Source organism: Pagrus pagrus (genome assembly GCF_965226575.1).
Source record: "Pagrus pagrus genome assembly, chromosome: 23".
Classification (NCBI taxonomy): Eukaryota; Metazoa; Chordata; class Actinopteri; order Spariformes; family Sparidae; genus Pagrus; species Pagrus pagrus.
Genome location: NC_140205.1, coordinates 22,587,466 through 22,605,952, shown reverse-complemented (window position 1 = coordinate 22,605,952; position 18,487 = coordinate 22,587,466). Strand labels below are relative to the sequence as shown.

General features: G+C 40.3%; 1 protein-coding gene across 5 annotated transcripts in view; it reads right to left on the bottom strand.

Annotated features, from left to right (window-relative positions):
- Window positions 1-2,798: 2,798 nt before the first annotated feature.
- Window positions 2,799-18,487, bottom strand: part of dennd5b (DENN/MADD domain containing 5B) — a 96,004-nt gene continuing 80,315 nt past the window's right edge. For 3 of the 5 annotated variants that reach the window (XM_084346570.1, XM_084346572.1, XM_084346573.1), the window contains 9 exons: window positions 18,295-18,423; window positions 15,513-15,634; window positions 13,863-14,008; window positions 12,357-12,475; window positions 11,817-12,004; window positions 9,260-9,342; window positions 7,847-7,973; window positions 7,272-7,446; window positions 2,799-7,063 (listed from right to left, as the gene is read on the bottom strand). In XM_084346570.1, the coding sequence (XP_084202696.1) occupies window positions 6,880-7,063; window positions 7,272-7,446; window positions 7,847-7,973; window positions 9,260-9,342; window positions 11,817-12,004; window positions 12,357-12,475; window positions 13,863-14,008; window positions 15,513-15,634; window positions 18,295-18,423 (1,273 nt within the window). In that variant the 3' untranslated portion in view covers window positions 2,799-6,879. Of the gene's footprint in view, window positions 7,064-7,271; window positions 7,447-7,846; window positions 7,974-9,259; window positions 9,343-11,816; window positions 12,005-12,356; window positions 12,476-13,181; window positions 13,224-13,862; window positions 14,009-15,512; window positions 15,635-18,294; window positions 18,424-18,487 lie in introns of all 5 variants that reach the window. The other 2 variants (XM_084346569.1, XM_084346571.1) reach the window with 1 other exon arrangement.

Genomic DNA, 18,487 nt, shown 5'->3' with positions numbered 1-18,487 from the left:
ACGCGACTCACGCGCCTCCATTTTCTGATTTTCCTCAATCAGCATGATTTGCATACAGCTGTGACGTCTGCCTGCGTATACACACTGCGATACCCAAGTAAGGAGGGACATTTACGCGGGAAAAGGAGGTTTACCAAGGGAGAGGTTGCAGGACCGGGATGCTGCCGGGAGGTGGCTCTGATAACACTTTTTTATGTTAATCTTTGAGCTTAATTGAATTGAATTTAGTTTGATTTGATTTGATTTGATTTGATTTAATTTGATTTTGTTTTATTTTATTTTATTAGATATGAATATAAAAAAAGCACTGTATGTAGTTTGTGGACCATCTGACAACAAGCAGAAATTGCTTTGTTATCAACAAAAGCAGCTGCAAATAAACAATTTATAAGTAAGTCAAGTGAAGCATGGTCACTACAATAACACTGTAATATAACGTATCTGGGGCTACTAATTTAACACAATATCCTTGCAGGGAGTGAGGAAGGATAGCATTCTTGATTCCAATATCTTGTATAGTGGCAACACAGCAACTGGCTGAAGGTTCACACAATCTCAAGAGCTACTTGCAATTTGCTGAATAGCTAATAATATTGATATATGCCTTCAAATGAAATCCAAATATGTCAGTATGTTGAAATTATAAGAGAAAGCAAAAGAATTTCGACCTAAACTATTTGGAAAATAAAGTTCCACAGGGAAGAGCCTGAACACATGGAAATAAGTTAGCATGTTTGCAATTCAGTTCCCTCTATCGAAGTTCATAGGTTTATATGAGTGGGTTTTAGGTTTGGTGCCTGAAATAAGGTCTGTGGTTAACACAAGCTTAAGAGATTTTCATGTTTTGTTCTATGACATAAAGTACATCAGTAAACGCTATATGAATTATAAAGTGTCTCCTTTAAAGTTTTTAATGTGTTTAAAGTGTTCCTCTACAATCATTTGCTATTAAATAATGGAGAACTGTTTTATTCCCCCATTGTCTATATCTGTTAATACAATATGCTGTCATAAACACTGCACCACCTGCCAAATTTATCCTGTGTAAGTTTGATCCATCTGGTGTGACTGCCTTAACAAGAATAAGGGTGTCAGTAGTACTGATGCTATAACATGTATGTTATGTAAGGGACACACATTGTTAGAAATGCATGTATACGTTGATGTTATATTTGCTCAGCAACAGTAAAGCGGTAATGGGTAATGAATAAATTAATTAGTTATATGTAAATAAATCAAACTCTATTTATACATAAGTTGTGCCCTAAGGTTTATACTGAAGAACTACTGTAATACATGGCGTGTTTGTTCTCAAATGAACCATGTTGCATTCCCATCCAAGGACAGATTTCTGTGTCTTGTAGCAACTTTAATGCCATACATCTTCCTCTACTTGCCTCAGCACAGGCTGTTGTGACAGACGATGAATTTCAGAATATCTTAGTGTTTGGTATGTCCCCCTTTTGCTTTAATGACAGCATTCATTCAAGCTGGCATGGACTCCAAAGACTGTGTAAAAGTCAGACTTTTGGACCCTACTGTATACTCAATTGAAAATGGTACAAAGACGATATACTTATATTACAATATACAAATGTTTTACCTCATCAACTTCAATGATTTTTGTAAATACCTGCTTACTCTGAATTTGATGGCAGCAGCACTTAAAGTTGTGAAGAGTTCAACAAAAGACTGGGAAAGTTGTGCAGAAACACCTGTTTGGAACATTACACTGGTAAACAGATACATTGGTAACAGCTGGTCGTATTGTTGCTGCAATTTCTGTCCCCAATAACGAGGTGAACACTTTTAAGATTTAATTCTCAAAAACGTGCATATGGGTTGACCCTCGCAGAAGAGACGAGCAACAGGTCAAAATTTCCAGCACATTATACATACACACTATATACAGTTTATACTATATACTCTTCTTGTTTTCATCGTACGAACAGTCCCATTATCCAAGTCAGAAAGAAAGGAAGGATGAATGATAAGAAATTACTGACCTAATTTTATCTAAATCAGTTTTAATTTTAATAGATAAAATTAGGTCAGTAATTTGCTCGTCTCTTCTGCGAGGGTCAACCCATATGCACGTTTTTGAGAATAAATCTTAAAAGTGTTCACCTCGTTATTGGGGACAGAAATTGCAGCAACAATACGACCAGCTGTTACCAGTGTATCTGTTTACCAGTGTAATGTTCCAAACAGGTGTTTCTGCACAACTTTCCCAGTCTTTTGTTGAACTCTTCACAACTTGAAGGGCTGCTGCCATCAAATTAAGCAGGTATTTACAAAAATCATTGAAGTTGATGAGGTAAAACATTTGTATATTGTAATATAAGTATATCGTCTTTGTACCATTTTCAATTGAGTATACAGTAGGGTCCAAAAGTCTGACTTTTACACAAATCTTTGGAGTCCATGCCAGCTTGAATGAATGCTGTCATTAAAGCAAAAAGGGGACATACCAAACACTAAGATATTCTGAAATTCATCGTAATTTTTGAAAGATTCAAAAATCCACTCAAACTGGTAAGCTGATATTATTTGTAATGAGAAAAATAGTATTAAATTTTAACAGATGCAAAATAGAAGTACCTTGACTAGTGGTCTCTGACTTTTTATTTGAGAACTGCTTTTAACTTTTCTTTATGTATGACAACATTTATTTTGAATATAAAAGGACATGTGGCATTATCACATGTGAAACATCATTTCATTTCTGATAAAATCACATACAGGCTTTGGACACTGTACATTAAGGAAGTGCAGTTTATGGACAAACACACAGACACTTAACACAGTGGGTGTTTTTATTGAAATAGGCATAATAAATATCAGAACAGAGCAATCAGTGTGACACAGACATGAAATTATTTAGGCCCAGTGGTGTTCTTGCCATTTGCAGAACACACAGCTACTGCTGTCATGGATGTCTGTTGCATTTGCTGTTTCTTGTTTGAGAAGATCCATTCACGGTTAATACCACTTTTCACACAACATGTTCATGTAACAAATCCACCCCATAAGCAAAGTGTGTAGTAGTCTAAGGAGGAATCTCAATTGTCCACAAAGCATATCCTCCTCCTTTGCCATGTAGGTGTCAGCAGAGAGTTTGTACACAAACGAGAACATAGGAATCTGTTATTGTGCTCTGCAGCCGTGGATAGTCCTGTAGGTGAGGCATCAGGGACACAGCAGCAGGAGCACAAAGGGTTAATACATGATCAAAACACATGAAGTTGTAATAGTGGTTACTTTCTTAAAGACATGATTGTTTCCAGTTTTTCCACAATCTTCATCAACCTTAAAATACCAGTGCCGCTGTCAGCATACCATGGATTAATACTAAATTAATAAATTAATGAAACAAAGACATTCAAAACAAAGATGACAGGCTGTGCCCTTCACAGACTTAATACTGGATACATCAGAAATACTACAGGGAACTGAGATTGCAAAAACGTCCACTTCCATGTTTTGTACCCTCAAAACTCAATAATTCATTGTAGAGGGTCACAATAAATACAGCTCAGTCTAAATTCAACATGCACTAATGAGAATATTTACACCATTTCTCAGAAAGGGTTCATTTAGACACTGCTGAGTGGGAACAGTGGCAAAATCTCTCATGCAGCAAAAGTTGAGGGGGGAATAAAAATCTGTCTGAAGAAAAATAGTTATTAGTTTCCACCCATTTGTTGGCTGCTGTTAAAAGCAATTTAGAATTAAGAGTCTGAACAGCTAGCCTGTAACATCACATACCGATCTCAAATTAGCTAAAACTTCATTAACATTAAATTAGGTTTTGTTTACTATAAGAAAATGTAGTTTTGTCATAGTCAACAAATCCCATTACAAGATGCAAACCAACAATTAATACGTATGTAGCCAAAAAACTAAAACAAAGCAACCAATGTCCTCCTGTTTGACATGTTAGAAGCTACAGTGACCAGCTGCATTAGGAAATTTTAAAAAACCCTTTTAAAAATAAAAACTATATATTTGTGAGGTATTTGTAAAGATTTATGTCTTGAAGAAAGTTGATTATTGAGTCTCATTCTCAACTTGTCAAATACTGACGGTTTTGGTTGGTATATTGAGCTTGCCAGCAACTAACAGGGTAGGGAAGTCAGAAAGTATTGAGAATTTTAATGGGATATTTTGACAAAAGAAATTACAGGATAACACCAGCCTTATCCTTTAAATTGTAAGCATCACAAGCATCATTGTAAGGTATCAGTTTGTTTATCCTAAAAAGAGGAACTATTGGCAAACAACCTGGCACAGTGACTGGAGTAAGTTCCTGGAGTCCCCTGTTCTGACTGACTGTATGTGGGAACCCACACAATTAGTTAAGGCGCAGCACAGAATTCCTGGGAGGATAGATGCACAGTTGTTCAGAAGTGTACTTTTTTTTCTTACTTTGGACAGAGCCAGGCTAGCATTTCCCCCATGCATCTCAAGACTTTATGCTAAACTAGGATAACCATGTTCTGACTTCAGCCTTGTACTTAACAACACAGACATGAGATTGATGTCAAACTTCTCATGTCACTTCCTGATAGAAAGTGTATTTTCAAATAATGGTGAACAATTCCTTTAAGAACAATTTGAAAATTAATCTATGAGTGGTAAGTACATTGTTGCATACAACTACAAACACTTGCAAAAAGGAGCACATTTTTAGGCAGATGTTGCATTGTGAAGCAGAATTTAAAGGTGCAATATGTAAGAAGTTTAGTCTAAAACAATAAAAAAAATACTTGAGTTATCAACTAAAGTTGAAGAATTAACAGTTTTGATGTAATGTTATGGCACCACTCCCTCCCAGCATTCCCTGATAGGTCCTCCTCGTGGTGGCAATCCAAAGCTCCAGTGCAAGTTGTGTAAACAACACTAACACTCCCTCATATCTCTAAGCTGCCAGTCAGACTGCTAGCTGCACTGCTAACTAAGCTAACTAGCTGAAGGCCTCTACAGTTAGCAGTTAGTCTGTTGATATGCTACCCCCTATTTGTTTGGAGTAGTAATTCAACAGGTGGCCAGTTCTTACATATTGCACCTTTAAGAAAACAAGCCCAACCAGTGAACTATGAACTATGAATTTAAAGGGTGATTTCCTGTTATTTATCTAGTAGGAGATAAAATAAAAAAAATCTAGATTTATGAGCTTCTAGTTGAGATGCTGTATTTAAAACCAGGTTTGAGCTGTTTGTTTACCATATGATTCACTCAATATGTTCAGTAAGTAGAGCTACATATGGCTGATCCTCTCCAAACTCTCTTCTGTTAGCATTTATATTCCACTGATCACTACACTAAATAATTTAGAGAAAGGAACATCGCTTAGTTGTGTAAAAATTCAGTCTTGAACTTAAAATAATAAAATTGACAGCACATCCTTAACTCAAGATTCACTTCCTAACCTTTGCCAGAGCTTTCAGCCACAAAGTCCTGCACTAAGTCATGTGATGACTCCATGACAACTAAACAAACCCAATGTGGTTCAAAGCTCTGGAATTATTTTGCTGAACATTGTAGCTGTTATTGAGGTGACAATATTGGCAAACCGCACACACACACACACACACACACACACACACACACACACACACACACACACACACACACACACACACACACACACACACACACACACACACACACACACACACACACAGTGTTACAGAGCACCACAGAAACCAGTAGACTTTGAGTTGGAAGACAAAATGGAAAATAAATGAAGGGCCAACACACACACAGCAGACGCACCCTTAAAATATGATACACACTCAATCACACAAAACATACACAGCCAGGTCAATGCCTATAGTTTGGTAGGAATGAATATCCATACAGCCACAGGTTAAGCTCCCGGACTCTGAACCACTGAGATCAGCATTTGTGTTCATCTGCAGGCTACGAGTGTAGAAAATGCCCAAATAAAGTCCAGTGAATTAAAGAAACAGAGGCATGGAGGGCTGGTGACCCCACAACACTGCACTGTCTGCAAGTCAGTAAGTTACAGAACAGAACTCCATCACCAACTTCTGTCATAATCCTTCTTCCAGTGTGTCAGTGATCGCTTAGTCTCTTCCTGAGATCATCTGTTCTTTCCACATCCTGTAGGCATGCTCGCTATTGCTAACGCTACACTAACTAGGGTGTTAGAAACAATGGTGCTGTAATTGTCAGAGGCAGGTGAAGAAAAGAGAACTTACCACACAGTCTATCTAGCTCTACCTATTGACGGAGGGTTAGGCTACACAGCTAGGACACAGGCAAATGTCTGCAGCTGCTACTAAAAGTTTTAATAAAACACACCAGTGGTTTTGCAATCGTTTGCCTCCTTTATCTTCTCATTAGTGTGTATTACTGTCAGCAATTTTCCAAAGTGTGCTTCAATTTTTCTTTTCTTCCTTCCAAGCAGCCACTGTTTCAGTCACTGAGGGCAGGGACTGTTTTGTCCAGAAAAGTGAAACCAATGGCTGGATGGAAAGTAGGAAATCACCTGGAAAACAAATGGTATGTTCTTGAAAATTGTGTTGTAATGTAAGGTATTTGGGATTTGTAGTTAGGAGGTAAAACATGATTAAGCACTGGTTGTTATTTGATTAAAATGGGTCTTTCAGAGCCACAGGTGGGGTAATAATACTGCATATAAGCTTATGGTTGATCCAAAGCCCCAACTTCTTACATGAACCAGTGGAAGTTTCTGCTTTGGTAACCAAACCAATCTTCAATTTCGTTTTCTTGCCCCTCACTTTCTCCTTCCTTGTGTCCAGTCCCAGAGCTAATTGGCTAAAAGTCGGTGGTATTGAGGGGAGGTTTTGGAGGAAAGAGTAGAGCTGATCCTGATGGTCCCTCTTGGGACTAAAGGTCTATGCACTTAATCAGCGAGGCTTCCAGTGTGATGGGGAAGTCGTGAAGTGTTTCCAGGACTCCGATGAGGGCGTTGACAGTGGTGCGGTCTCTGAGCAGGGCCATGTCCTCGTACATCTGCTGGATCACTGGGCACTCCACAAGCAGGGGAAGCCACTGGGGCAGCAGACGGTCTCTGCAGAACAAAGAGTAAGACGGTCAGTTAGAAAACTACCACTTTATAACCTGAGAGCTCTGTTATCAACAACTAGAAGAGTGACATATTGTCTGGCAATATATCTCCAACCCATATTTGCTGTGAATACTACATATAAACATAACAGAATTAAAAAGCAGTCATGTCCAAGTTAGGTAAATTACAGCAGTGATCTCCTGAAACTGACCTGGCTCCGAGGCAGACCAGCAGTTGGAACTTCCCATCCTTGCCAATATTCCTGGGGGTGGAGTTGATGGCGTTGACATAGTGACAGAGTGATTGACAGGTCATTCCCAGGGGTTCTGCGGTCTCCTGGAGGTCTCCCATCTGGTCAGCTGACTCCATGTAGACAACAGCCTTCTCTGCAGAGGGAGGGGGTGACAATACACACTCAGAGAGTTTGAATCCATATAGACTGTGGTTCAAGAACACTGAGCTCGGAGCATTATAGTTACCTTACACAACATTCTACAATGTCTTTATTTTGTATTAAAACATTCATTTTTTCACTGGTGCAAAACCTTTCCCTTTTACATTAGTCTTTCCTGAATATGACTGCCGCAACAGTCATATTCAACAAATATGAATATCATATATACAAATGATCAAATAATACCAAATAACAAAAATAAATGAGAAAACAAGGGCGAAATTGTGCAAAGATGGAGCTCCCTATGCTTGAAACCCCCCCCAAAACTAAAATGGGCCTTATTAAATAGTTCATCTCTTCAGCAGCAGATGGTGCTGTCGCTTCACACTCACCCACAAAGTCCCACACAAACACAGTCTTCTGGAAGAGACGGGAAGACTTGAAGCCGTGATGGAAGAACTGTTCCAGAGCTGCCACCAAACTGCTCTCTCCACACAGTAGCACGGTCAGGCTGCCTCTCTGCATGAAGACAACCAGGAGACCAAACATCAACAGATGATACACACAGAGAACAGAGGTCAACATGATGAGGAAAGACTGCAGAGTTTTAGCTAGTCTCTAATGGCAGGTAGGTTTCCATCCACTGGTTTTGATGCGCAATCAGCTTCAATTGTATAAAAAGTCTGTGTGGAAATACTGACAATAAAAAAAAAAATGTTGTTGAAATGATTTCCCCTGTACCTGGATGGAAACCTGACTGCGGTCTGTCTGCCGTTTGGTGCTGAGCAGGTACTGTACAGAAGGTTTGTCAAAGCTTTTTCTCTGAAAACAACTATCTGCTGTCTTATCTGCTTTGAGAGCGGCAAGAGTGAACCAAAACAGTGAAGCTGTGGCCGGACAGCTAAACAACGATCTGAAAACCAATGAAAATGGCTGTTGGCTCTGTTTTCACCTTTTTAATACTAATATCATTTATAGCTGCTTCTAGTAAATTAAATGACCCATCAGGTATATTGTATTTGCTATCAAACACTATCTACATGTTGATACCGTAATATATATTTTTTCCAGTGGTCATAAAGTCTTCCTTTTATGATGCAATTCTGTAGTGCCGATTTTGTTGGATCCTTATTAACTCACCAGCCAGCACAAAATGCTTTTTTTTTTAATGTGGGTTTATTTTTCCAAAACACTGATGATGAAGTTCATTACCTGCAATGAGTGAGTGACTTTTTTAGTGACCGAGTCTAATTACATTTACTTTTGGGTGCTGGTTTTTTTTGGTGCTGGAATCTCTTTTTGTGAGATTCTCCTAACTCAGCTACTTTGTGCAAACAATGTTCAAGGGCCCCAGATCATGATCTCGACAACACTGTTGATGCCAAATCTTCACACAGTCTTGTAGGATTTCGAGCACTGGCTTCATTGTGATGGATTTTTTAAGTGTCGCCTGGTTTATGGCCTCTTTGAGGCTATATGAATCACTCTCAGCTTTAATTTCTCTCCATCACTTCTCTGACAGAGGCCACTTAGAGTGTGCTGTATAAAGTGGCCTGAGATATTTGTAGCACATCTGTTTCCTTTGCTGTGGCAGTAGGAGTGCTGTTAAACCAACCATACAACACCACTAACACATAATAAACACAGTCAGTGGATAGAAACAGACAGAGAGTATTTAATCCACACAGTTCAGTGATGAGAAGGTTTTAGACAAAGTACAGCAGTGAAAGCGAATGATACATGAGTTTTAGTTATTGTTAATCAGAGCAATTGATACACTAGTGATATTGAGATCAGTCACTCGCCTCTTTCTCTGGCTTGTGGAAGTGTTTGATGATGTTGTTCACAGCCTCCCCGATGGCCTCTTGAATCTGGGCTGAGGTCGGCTCTGGAATGAAAAACAGCTGCATCAATATATATGTCCTTTCTAAGTACAGAAAGGAAGTGCCATCAACCTTACTGTAGCAGATCCCCCGAAAGATGGTCAGACACTTACTGATGTTTTTCAGATTTATTACAAATCTAAACCAACAACTTAAGAGCTGGAAATAAAGCACATAAAACAAAAATGAAATGCAATGTATTAAATGAGACTGAGACTAGTGCAAAATAAGCTAACATTAATTCATTGACCAAATCAATTAAAAGAAATTCTGCACTTCTGAATGATTTAGAGACACAAACCATGTACTAAAATTATAACAAAAGAACAAATACTAACCTTGTGCCTCTTCAGAGGGTTGCTAATGCCTTAACCATTGTTATTTTATATCAACTTTGTTGTTTCTTAACTTAATTTTTCACTTCGCTAAAACAGGAACTCCGAAAGGATACATGGGAGTCACTTTCAAAATAAAAGCATAACCCGAAGTAACACCACAAGCAAATCTTACACAATAAAATGAACTTTTAGGAAATAACACAAATTGGGTTATTTACACTTACATTATAAGCATGACCTAACTGCTGTTTAATACTGTAAATTATACTGTTAACAGGGCCACATTTAGTGTTGAAGATGCTGAGGTCAGGTCCATGGTAATATTTCTGTGAATGTGGAGCTTTATAAGACCTTGGGGGAGTTAAAATTCTATGATTAATATGATTTACCCATGGAAGGTATTTCACAGTTATATTCCAGTGTTTGTAGACTCAATATATTTAGTTTTTATCACTTTTAGGCCAATGATTAAGTAATTCTCACCACAGTTTAATTTCTAGCAGAGAAAGAGCATTGAAAAATTGAGTCTGGAGTTTGCACACATTACAGCCAACTGATACATTTCAAAAAGTACTTATTAATGGATTAGTAAAATTTCAATTTAAATGGCTGTTTAATAGCTTAAAATTAGGGGTGTAATTTGTAAGAAATTGCCATTAGTCAAAGGTAGCTTGAAAAAATTGCTAATCTGTTCTCCCTCACAGGGTGGCTTGCCTTCTTTTGCACGTGGCCCGGTTGGGCCTCAAGGTGATCTTGGGGAAGCATTGAGCAAAGCATTCATTGGTGTTGCTCTGGACACCGTCACTACTTCAGCGCATGGAGGACATCCTTTACCTCCTTCCCCTCTTCGGACGGGGCAAGGTATTGCAATATAGTCAGTTTCTTCACCACTGCCTCAGCTGTCGTTGTTTTGGGCTTACTGACATTGCGGCCCCTGCAAAGTTGGCTTCCACTTGGATCCCAAGCGGCACAGGCAGCTCAGGGTGTCACAGTGGTGCCTCCTTGCTCTGTCTCCACGTGGGGAGAGGTTGTATCTCTGTAAGAGGCGTGCCCATGGGCTCTGTTCCGTCTTGCTGAGAGACTGTCACGACGGATGCCTGCTAGTCAGGATGGGGTGCAGTATGGCAGAACAGGATGGCTTTGGGGCAGTGGTCTGCCCAGAACCACACAGAGCACATCAATGTGCTGGAGGTACAGGCTGTGCACGTAGCACTCAGGCAGTTCCTGCCATACGTGAGGGGGAAGAAGCATGTCTGGTCGGACAACACCTTGACCGTCTTTCACATAAACTGCCAGGGGGTACAAAATCTGCACTGTTGCTGCAGATGTCACAGGAACTTCTGACGTTGGCAGCTCTCCGCATGACTAGCCTGCAGGCAATATATATCTACCGGAGGACCAGAAACAGGTCACAGACTTCCTCTCCCATCAGAAATAGCGGGGGCAGTTCTTTGTCTGCTACGGTGGTACTAAGTAGGGTTGCGCTCTCTTCAAATAGCGCCAGTCCCTTTGAATTGAGGATGTAATTGCTTACATGTACAGTGCTGTCAGTCAAGTGTCACTCCACCAGAAGTGTCTCCACATCTTGGCTGATCCCGAGAGGGCTGCCATGGAGGACATCTGTGCTGTGGCCCTGTGAGCACTACACTACACTACTACAGAGTGAATGGCCATGCCCTATCCATTGGGTTTGGTTCTTTTGCCGAGCTCCTCTGCTTCATCCTTATGAGGTGGGTACTCATGATTCCTTGCGACTCTGTTGTCATAGGTCATCCAGTGGTAAGCACTGCCTCTGGCAGTCATGAAGGCTGAAATAGAGTGGTTATGGATGTAACCACAGTTCTATGAATGCTCAATGACTGCCAGAGTTCTCAGTCTTCGAATCTTGTGAGCTGCGAGAAGACTCTATAGGAATGATCGTGCGGGTGACATTGAATTTATCCTTAAAATCTTAGCTTACTGTGCTGAGCTGACTGGTATGTGTTATTTTCTCCTCTCTGGATATAAACTCTCCTTAAAACTATATCTTAAATTACAGTGCTATACAGTTCTCTACTGTCGGGGCTTAAAATCCTATCATTTATTTCTCCTGATCTGACCCGTCCCTGCACATCAGTATGTGAATCCTGACAGATACTTACTGCACCCCCGCCCAGACAGAGATGTGATGCTGATGCGTCTGGTCTGGGATGGCGAGCGCTGCAGTGGGGGAGTGCGGCAGCCTCTCCCAGAATCCTCCTCTCCGCTGGACATCACTAGTTCACCGATCAGGACCCTCTCCAGGCTGCCGTCATCTATGCCCTTACCAAGCCACCGACCGCATGGAAACCTGGAGGAGACAGAAAGAGCAAGGTGATGGATCTGTTTTTGTCCTATAGGTTGACTCTGTTTATTATTTATTTTCTTTCCCAGTGTTCTCACTGCTTCTTTTTTCTATGAAAGTTCTTGGAGACCTGCCACAACACTAGACCCTATTATCCAAAAAAATGTTGAATCAGTATCCATGATCTGTAGGGGCAATGCTGTTTTTCATATTCATGTAGTGTGTCAAAAAGGTTTCTGAAACTGAAAAGGGTAATTGCTCTAAAAACAACATGGACTGCATATTTCAGTGTAGGCTAAAGTAGTTGACTGATCAACATTGCCGTGAACCTGACTAAAAATCCTTAGCATCCACTCACCTGTAGGTGTGTCCTGTGATCTCATTGCGCACCATGACACAGTCCACCAGCCATTTAGCCAGGAGTCCAGCATTATCATGACCCAGCTGCACAGTAGTCAACTTTCCCAGGTTCTGACACTAAACATAGACAAACACAGTGGAGAGAAAATCTAGTTGATGCAATATGCTTTTAATCAATATCATCCTACCAAAATTCTACTTTATATACTCTGTACACCGATATAATGAATAAACCCCTTGATCTACAGCCAATTACCAGCACTGTTATTACTGCGGCCTTAACATTAATGTGACTTTCCTATTTCCAGTTTGATTATATTTGAGTGTCTTTAATTAAGTTAGAGTTAATCTTTTTTTTTTTAAATAGAATTATGTTATAAGATTTTTGTCACAGTTCTCTACATTTTACTTCATCTTATTCACATGCTTAATTCATGGAGGTCCATGGAAATGAGAATTCAATTAATTAAATCCTTAATCATTTTCAAGGCTGCTATCCCAGCATGCACTGGGCATAAGTTTCCACATTTGTGGAAATAACATTTACCTCCATTAAATGTATCTTTAAACCAATTATTTTAGTAGTTTTAAGCAGTGCTAATAATTACCATATATTACAGAGCAGCATTTGGATTTATAGGTGTGAGTATAGCTATTCTGAAAACACTTTGCTGCAGAATATCAGACCAACTATGACTCAGTACAGACTAAAATAAGGCTGACTGAAGGGCAAAGGTGCCTAGGACTTAAGGACAACTGGAACAGAAGCATGTCAAAGAGATAGAAGGGGATGATGGGAAAAGGGAGTCGGGCTTCCTCTAACCTTGAACAAGGCAGAGATGTGCGTGTGAGGCCTGAAAGCAGACTGAGAGACATTAAACACTTGTTTAGACACAATGGATGGACAATAAAATGATGTGATGGCGATCTCAGAACAAAAACAAGCATATTATCCATCATGCAGACAGAAAAAATACACCGCCAGTGCAACACATGCACCTGAAGAGGCATGCAGTGTGAGGAGGGCAGCAGGAAGTCTGTAGCCCCATTCAGACTGGATTTTTGCAAAGGTTAAAATGCTAAGCAGAACTATGACCTAAAGTACGGGTAGTACGTGTCAAAGAATATCTACATGACAGGACCCAAGACCCAGCAGAACATTTTATTGTACAGAGATGACCAATTGTTTACTTCCATTTTAATGTTTTGTCTGATCAGTGTATGTAAGTAGGTGTAGGTAGGCAGGTATATATACCTACACTTTGTAATAAAAAACCTGATTACCCTTTAATGAAACAAGACAAACTACATGCAGTTGGCTTTAATGTAAGTGCTGCTGACATGTAGAGTGTGATGGTTTCACAGTGACAGAGGACATGCACAGTGAGTATAACTGAAGATCATGTCTGACACACACAAACCCAACATCACCCACACTGCACTCCAATCAACAAACCGCAGTGACTGACCATGTGCTCAGCTTGTCAGAGGTCATAGTACTCACATCGAAGGTAATCTCCAGGACGTTCTTGGGGATCTGCATGATGCCTGAGTCTCCCAGCTCTCCTGACACACACACCCAGGGGTTGGAAGTGGTCATGGCATTGCTCAGCTTCTTGATGGGGATGATGACGACTCTGTATGGGATCACTGCAGGGGAACATGTCAGCGCCAGAGCAGAAAAGTTAAAATTGACATACTAATAAGACTCAATGTACATTATCTAAATGGATCAATTTCATTACAAAATCACATATTAAGGCAAACACGCTACAGCAGACAGGAAAAAAAACAGATGAGACAGTACAGCAGCAGAGACCTTATATCACCACCTGTGCACACTGTACACACACTGAACATATCTGTAGATCTGCAGTCATCTATCTATGTGAGATTCTTAACTGGTCTGTGTGCAAACACTGAGATGAATAATACATTGTGTTTTAAATCTTTGATAACATACAGTCTCATGGTTTATTCACACTTATAGCTCAGCCAGCCATCGATCTACATTCAGCTCCATCCATCAACCAGCTGCCATCAACCAAATAACTCAGAGAAGAACAGGCGGGAAGAGGAGTTTCTGGAAATATGAACTATATATATTCACAGGAGGGATGTGTTGCTTTACAGATGCCCAGAGTAGTCTGTCAGGCCACATCTAATTAAATATACTATTTCATAGTATTTTTATGAATGCTGACTATATTTTACCCATCAACTTCATAACATAAACATATTTTTTAACATCCTTTACATTGCAAAGATATTTCCTTGTTCAACTTTGACCCAATAGGCTGGCTTAGCTAGTTATGTGAACTCAACATCTGTTCACAAAATGTCTTTGTTTTTACAGTAGTTAGTTAAGATCAGTGACACAAGCCATTTTATTATTTCTTAAAATAATTAAATAATGGCGGATAAATACCAACTTGATTGCAATTTACTATACATGTTCTACAAGGGTTCCAGGAGGAGGGAAAACGTCTACAACACAACAAATCTTATAGCAACGGAATATTAAATCATCCATTTTTGTTCACTACATCTTAGCCTTCCTTCTCCTCAGCTGTGCATAAACTACAGGTACGGCACTTATTTCTATAATACAAAAATGTGAAATTATTGGTTATCATCAGTTATCTTATTGGTATCAGCTATGAGAAGCAGGTAATTATCAGTCATCTGTATTGGTAATCTATATTGTACATTGAGTAAAGGCTTAAGAAAATAGGAAATAGAAAGGGAAAAAAAAGCCAGGATGTTTTTCGTCAATGGTTTTGTCAGTCCTTGGTGCAGTGTGCAACCATCTTCTTAAGTAAAGTTAATATCAAAACAAATACTTAGTAAGAACAACCCTGTTTGCAAAAAAGTACTGGAATTACCTTTAAATCATGTACATTTCATCTTCACTTTGACTTGCCATAGTGGAATTTCTAACCAATAGAAATGTCATTTACAGTCTTCAGGTGATGAAATCTTACCACAGTATGTCGTGTCAGAACTTTCAGCATCTTTAATCACATTCAGAGCTGCTCAGTGACTTGTGTTCTGATAGAGGTTTGTTAATCTGGACTGAGGTTTGGATTTAATATTGAGCTCAGCTGTTGTTGAAGAGATGTCATAGGTCATGTGCAGCTGATGGAGAACTCACTGATGGTGGTGAAGACGCTGGTGAAGCAGAAGTAGTCGACGGCGTTGAGAGAGAGCAGGTGGAAGAGGAACTGTTCCTTCTCCTCCTCGCAGCGCAGGAAGGCATAACGCTTGTAAAGATTCCTGTAGAGACAGAACAACACGGCAGGGTTGGTCAGGATGGACAAGAGTCAACCAAAAACCACCAAAAGGCAAGTCTGCAATGAATTAGAAGCTGCTGGACGACAGGTGTCAGTGTCCACAGTCAAGTATGTTTTACATCAACATGAACTGAGAGGCTGCTGTGTAAGAAAGAAGCTCTTGCTCCAGACACGGCACCTAAAGCTCAACTGAAGTTTGCTGCTGATCACATGGACAAAGAAAAAACCTTCTAGAGGAAAACTCAGTGGTCACATGAAACAGAAATGTAGTTATTTGGCCACAATGAGCAGCAATATGTTTCGAGGAGAGAAAGACGGTTAGGCCCTTTAACCCAAAGAACACCACACCTGTCAAGCATGGTGCTGGTAGTATTATGCTCTGGGGCTGTTTTGCTGTCAGTAGATCTGCTGCTCTAAAGAAAGTAAATGGAATAATGAAGAAATTCCCCCTGGAAAACCTAAACTCATCAGCCTCTGTCCACCGCATCCAGTGCTGTGGGTCCCGATCGAGCTCTCAACTCCTGCTACATTGACAGTGATTCGACCTCAAAATTTCACATCTTCCTTCAATAGTAGTTACTAGAATACATATTGAACAGATTATTTCTTCCTCCATTCCCCTTTCATCATTCCAATTCAATGTCATCATTTTGATTGCTTGTATACGTTGAATATTACTGTTTGAAAATAATACGTCACTGGATTAGTATTTAGTTAATTAATAAATATTTTCATTGAGACCAAGTTTTTGGAGTGGAGAACGGAGATAAATTTAATCGAGTCAAGTCACACTTTAGGATATTTGAATGATAACTTAAAATTATTGATTCAACTAGATTTTTCCTCATCGGAGGTGGTGCAAACAAGCTAGTCCATGCATTTGTTACTTCCAGACTGGACTATTGTAATTCTCTATTATCAGGCTGCCCTAACAAGTCTCTAAAGAGTCTCCAGCTGGTCCAGAATGCTGCAGCACGTGTACTGACAGGAACTAAGAAAAGAGATCATATTACTCCTGTACTGGCCTCTCTGCACTGGCTCCCTGTAAAATCAAGAATAGAGTTTAAAATCCTTCTCCTCACTTACAAAGCTGTTAATGGTCAGGCACCATCATATCTCCAGGAGCTCATATTACCCTATCACCCAACTAGAGCATTACGCTCCCAGAACGCAGGATTACTTGTAGTTCCTAAAGTCTCCAAAAGTAGAATGGGAGCCAGAGCCTTCAGTTATCAAGCTCCTCTTCTGTGGAACCATCTTCCTGTTTTGGTCCGGGAGGCGGACACCCTCTCTACCTTTAAGAGTAGACTTAAGACCTTCCTCTTCGATAGAGCTTATAGTTAGGGCTGGTCCAGGACAGGCCCAGGCCTGTCCTGGACCAGCTCTTAGTTATGCTGCTATAGGCCTAGTCCGGGGGACAATGACACACTGAGCTTCTCTCTCCTCCCCTCTCCTCTCCTCTCCATCTGTATACATTATGCCTGTATACATGCCCCATCTCTGCATGTCACTGACTTACTTCTTCCCCGGAGTCCTTGTGCTTTCTAGTCCTACAGGCTCCCTTGGATCCTGGCCGCGCCCGGGTCGTGGATCGTGGATGCGCCCACTGCTATGGCCCTGCCTGATCGTGGATGCGCCCACTGCTATGGCCCTGCCTGATCGTGGATGCGCCTACTGCTATGGCCCTGCCTGATCGTGGATGCACCTACTGCCATGACCCTGCCTGACACCCACCACTACTGTCGCTAATATTAGTCACATCTCTGTTACATACGTTCCACTACTATTATCGTACTGCATTGCTACATACCATCCTTGCCATTGATCATTACTACTGTTATCACTAGTAATCACATTTCCATGTGCATTTCATCATTATTGCTGTAATACATCTTTGTGTACTTTCACTCCTGTCAACCATCGCTTATAATTGAATACATTGTGATCTCGTTGATCTGCTCTGTACATGCGACATCTATTGCACGTCTGTCCGTCCTGGGAGAGGGATCCCTCCTCTGTGGCTCTCCCTGAGGTTTCTTCCGCATTTTTTCCCTGTTAAAAGGGCCTTTTTTGGGGCAAGTTTTTCCTCACTCGAATCGAGGGTCGAAGGACAGAGGGTGTCGTCTCTGTACAAATTGTAAAGCCCTCTGAGGCAAACTGTGATTTGTGAATTTGGGCTATACAAATAAAATTTGATTTGATTTGATTTGATTTGAAGTGCAAAATCATTGAGATTCTGAGAAATTGCAGATTTGCAACTGGATAATTTGATAAAGTGAAACATCCTACTTGTAAACAGTTCGGATGAAAAACTATATCTTGGCTTTGTGCGACCTGTCCAAGATTGTTTACAAATGCAACTTAAATCTGCCCACCCACTGCCAACGGGTGGCAGCAGTGAGCACACTCAACGCACTGAGACAAAGCTTGGAAAAGCCACACAAAGGGACAAAGAGATAAAGATTTCTGATTAATTTAAAGAGAAATAACTTCAGGGATTAGCACAAATTAGTTTGTTTACACTGAATGATCTTTGGGACATGCAATAACATTAGTACAGCTGCATCTGAGATGAGAACATGGGACTCAATCTCTCCTATCAGTGTGTGAGTGTATTTGTGTGTGAGTTTTCTGTGTGCTCACTTGGTTAAGGCTTGCCGGGACAGCAGCTGTTTGAGGTGCTGAGAGAGCACCTTCTTCTCCAGGGACAGACGGATCCAGGCTCTTGCTCGTCCCACATCTGTCTTTATCTCTGACATACTCTGGATATGCCTGAGTAGACACACAATGGAGAGCTCATAAAAAAAGTACATAGGCATAAACATCCAACCTCAAC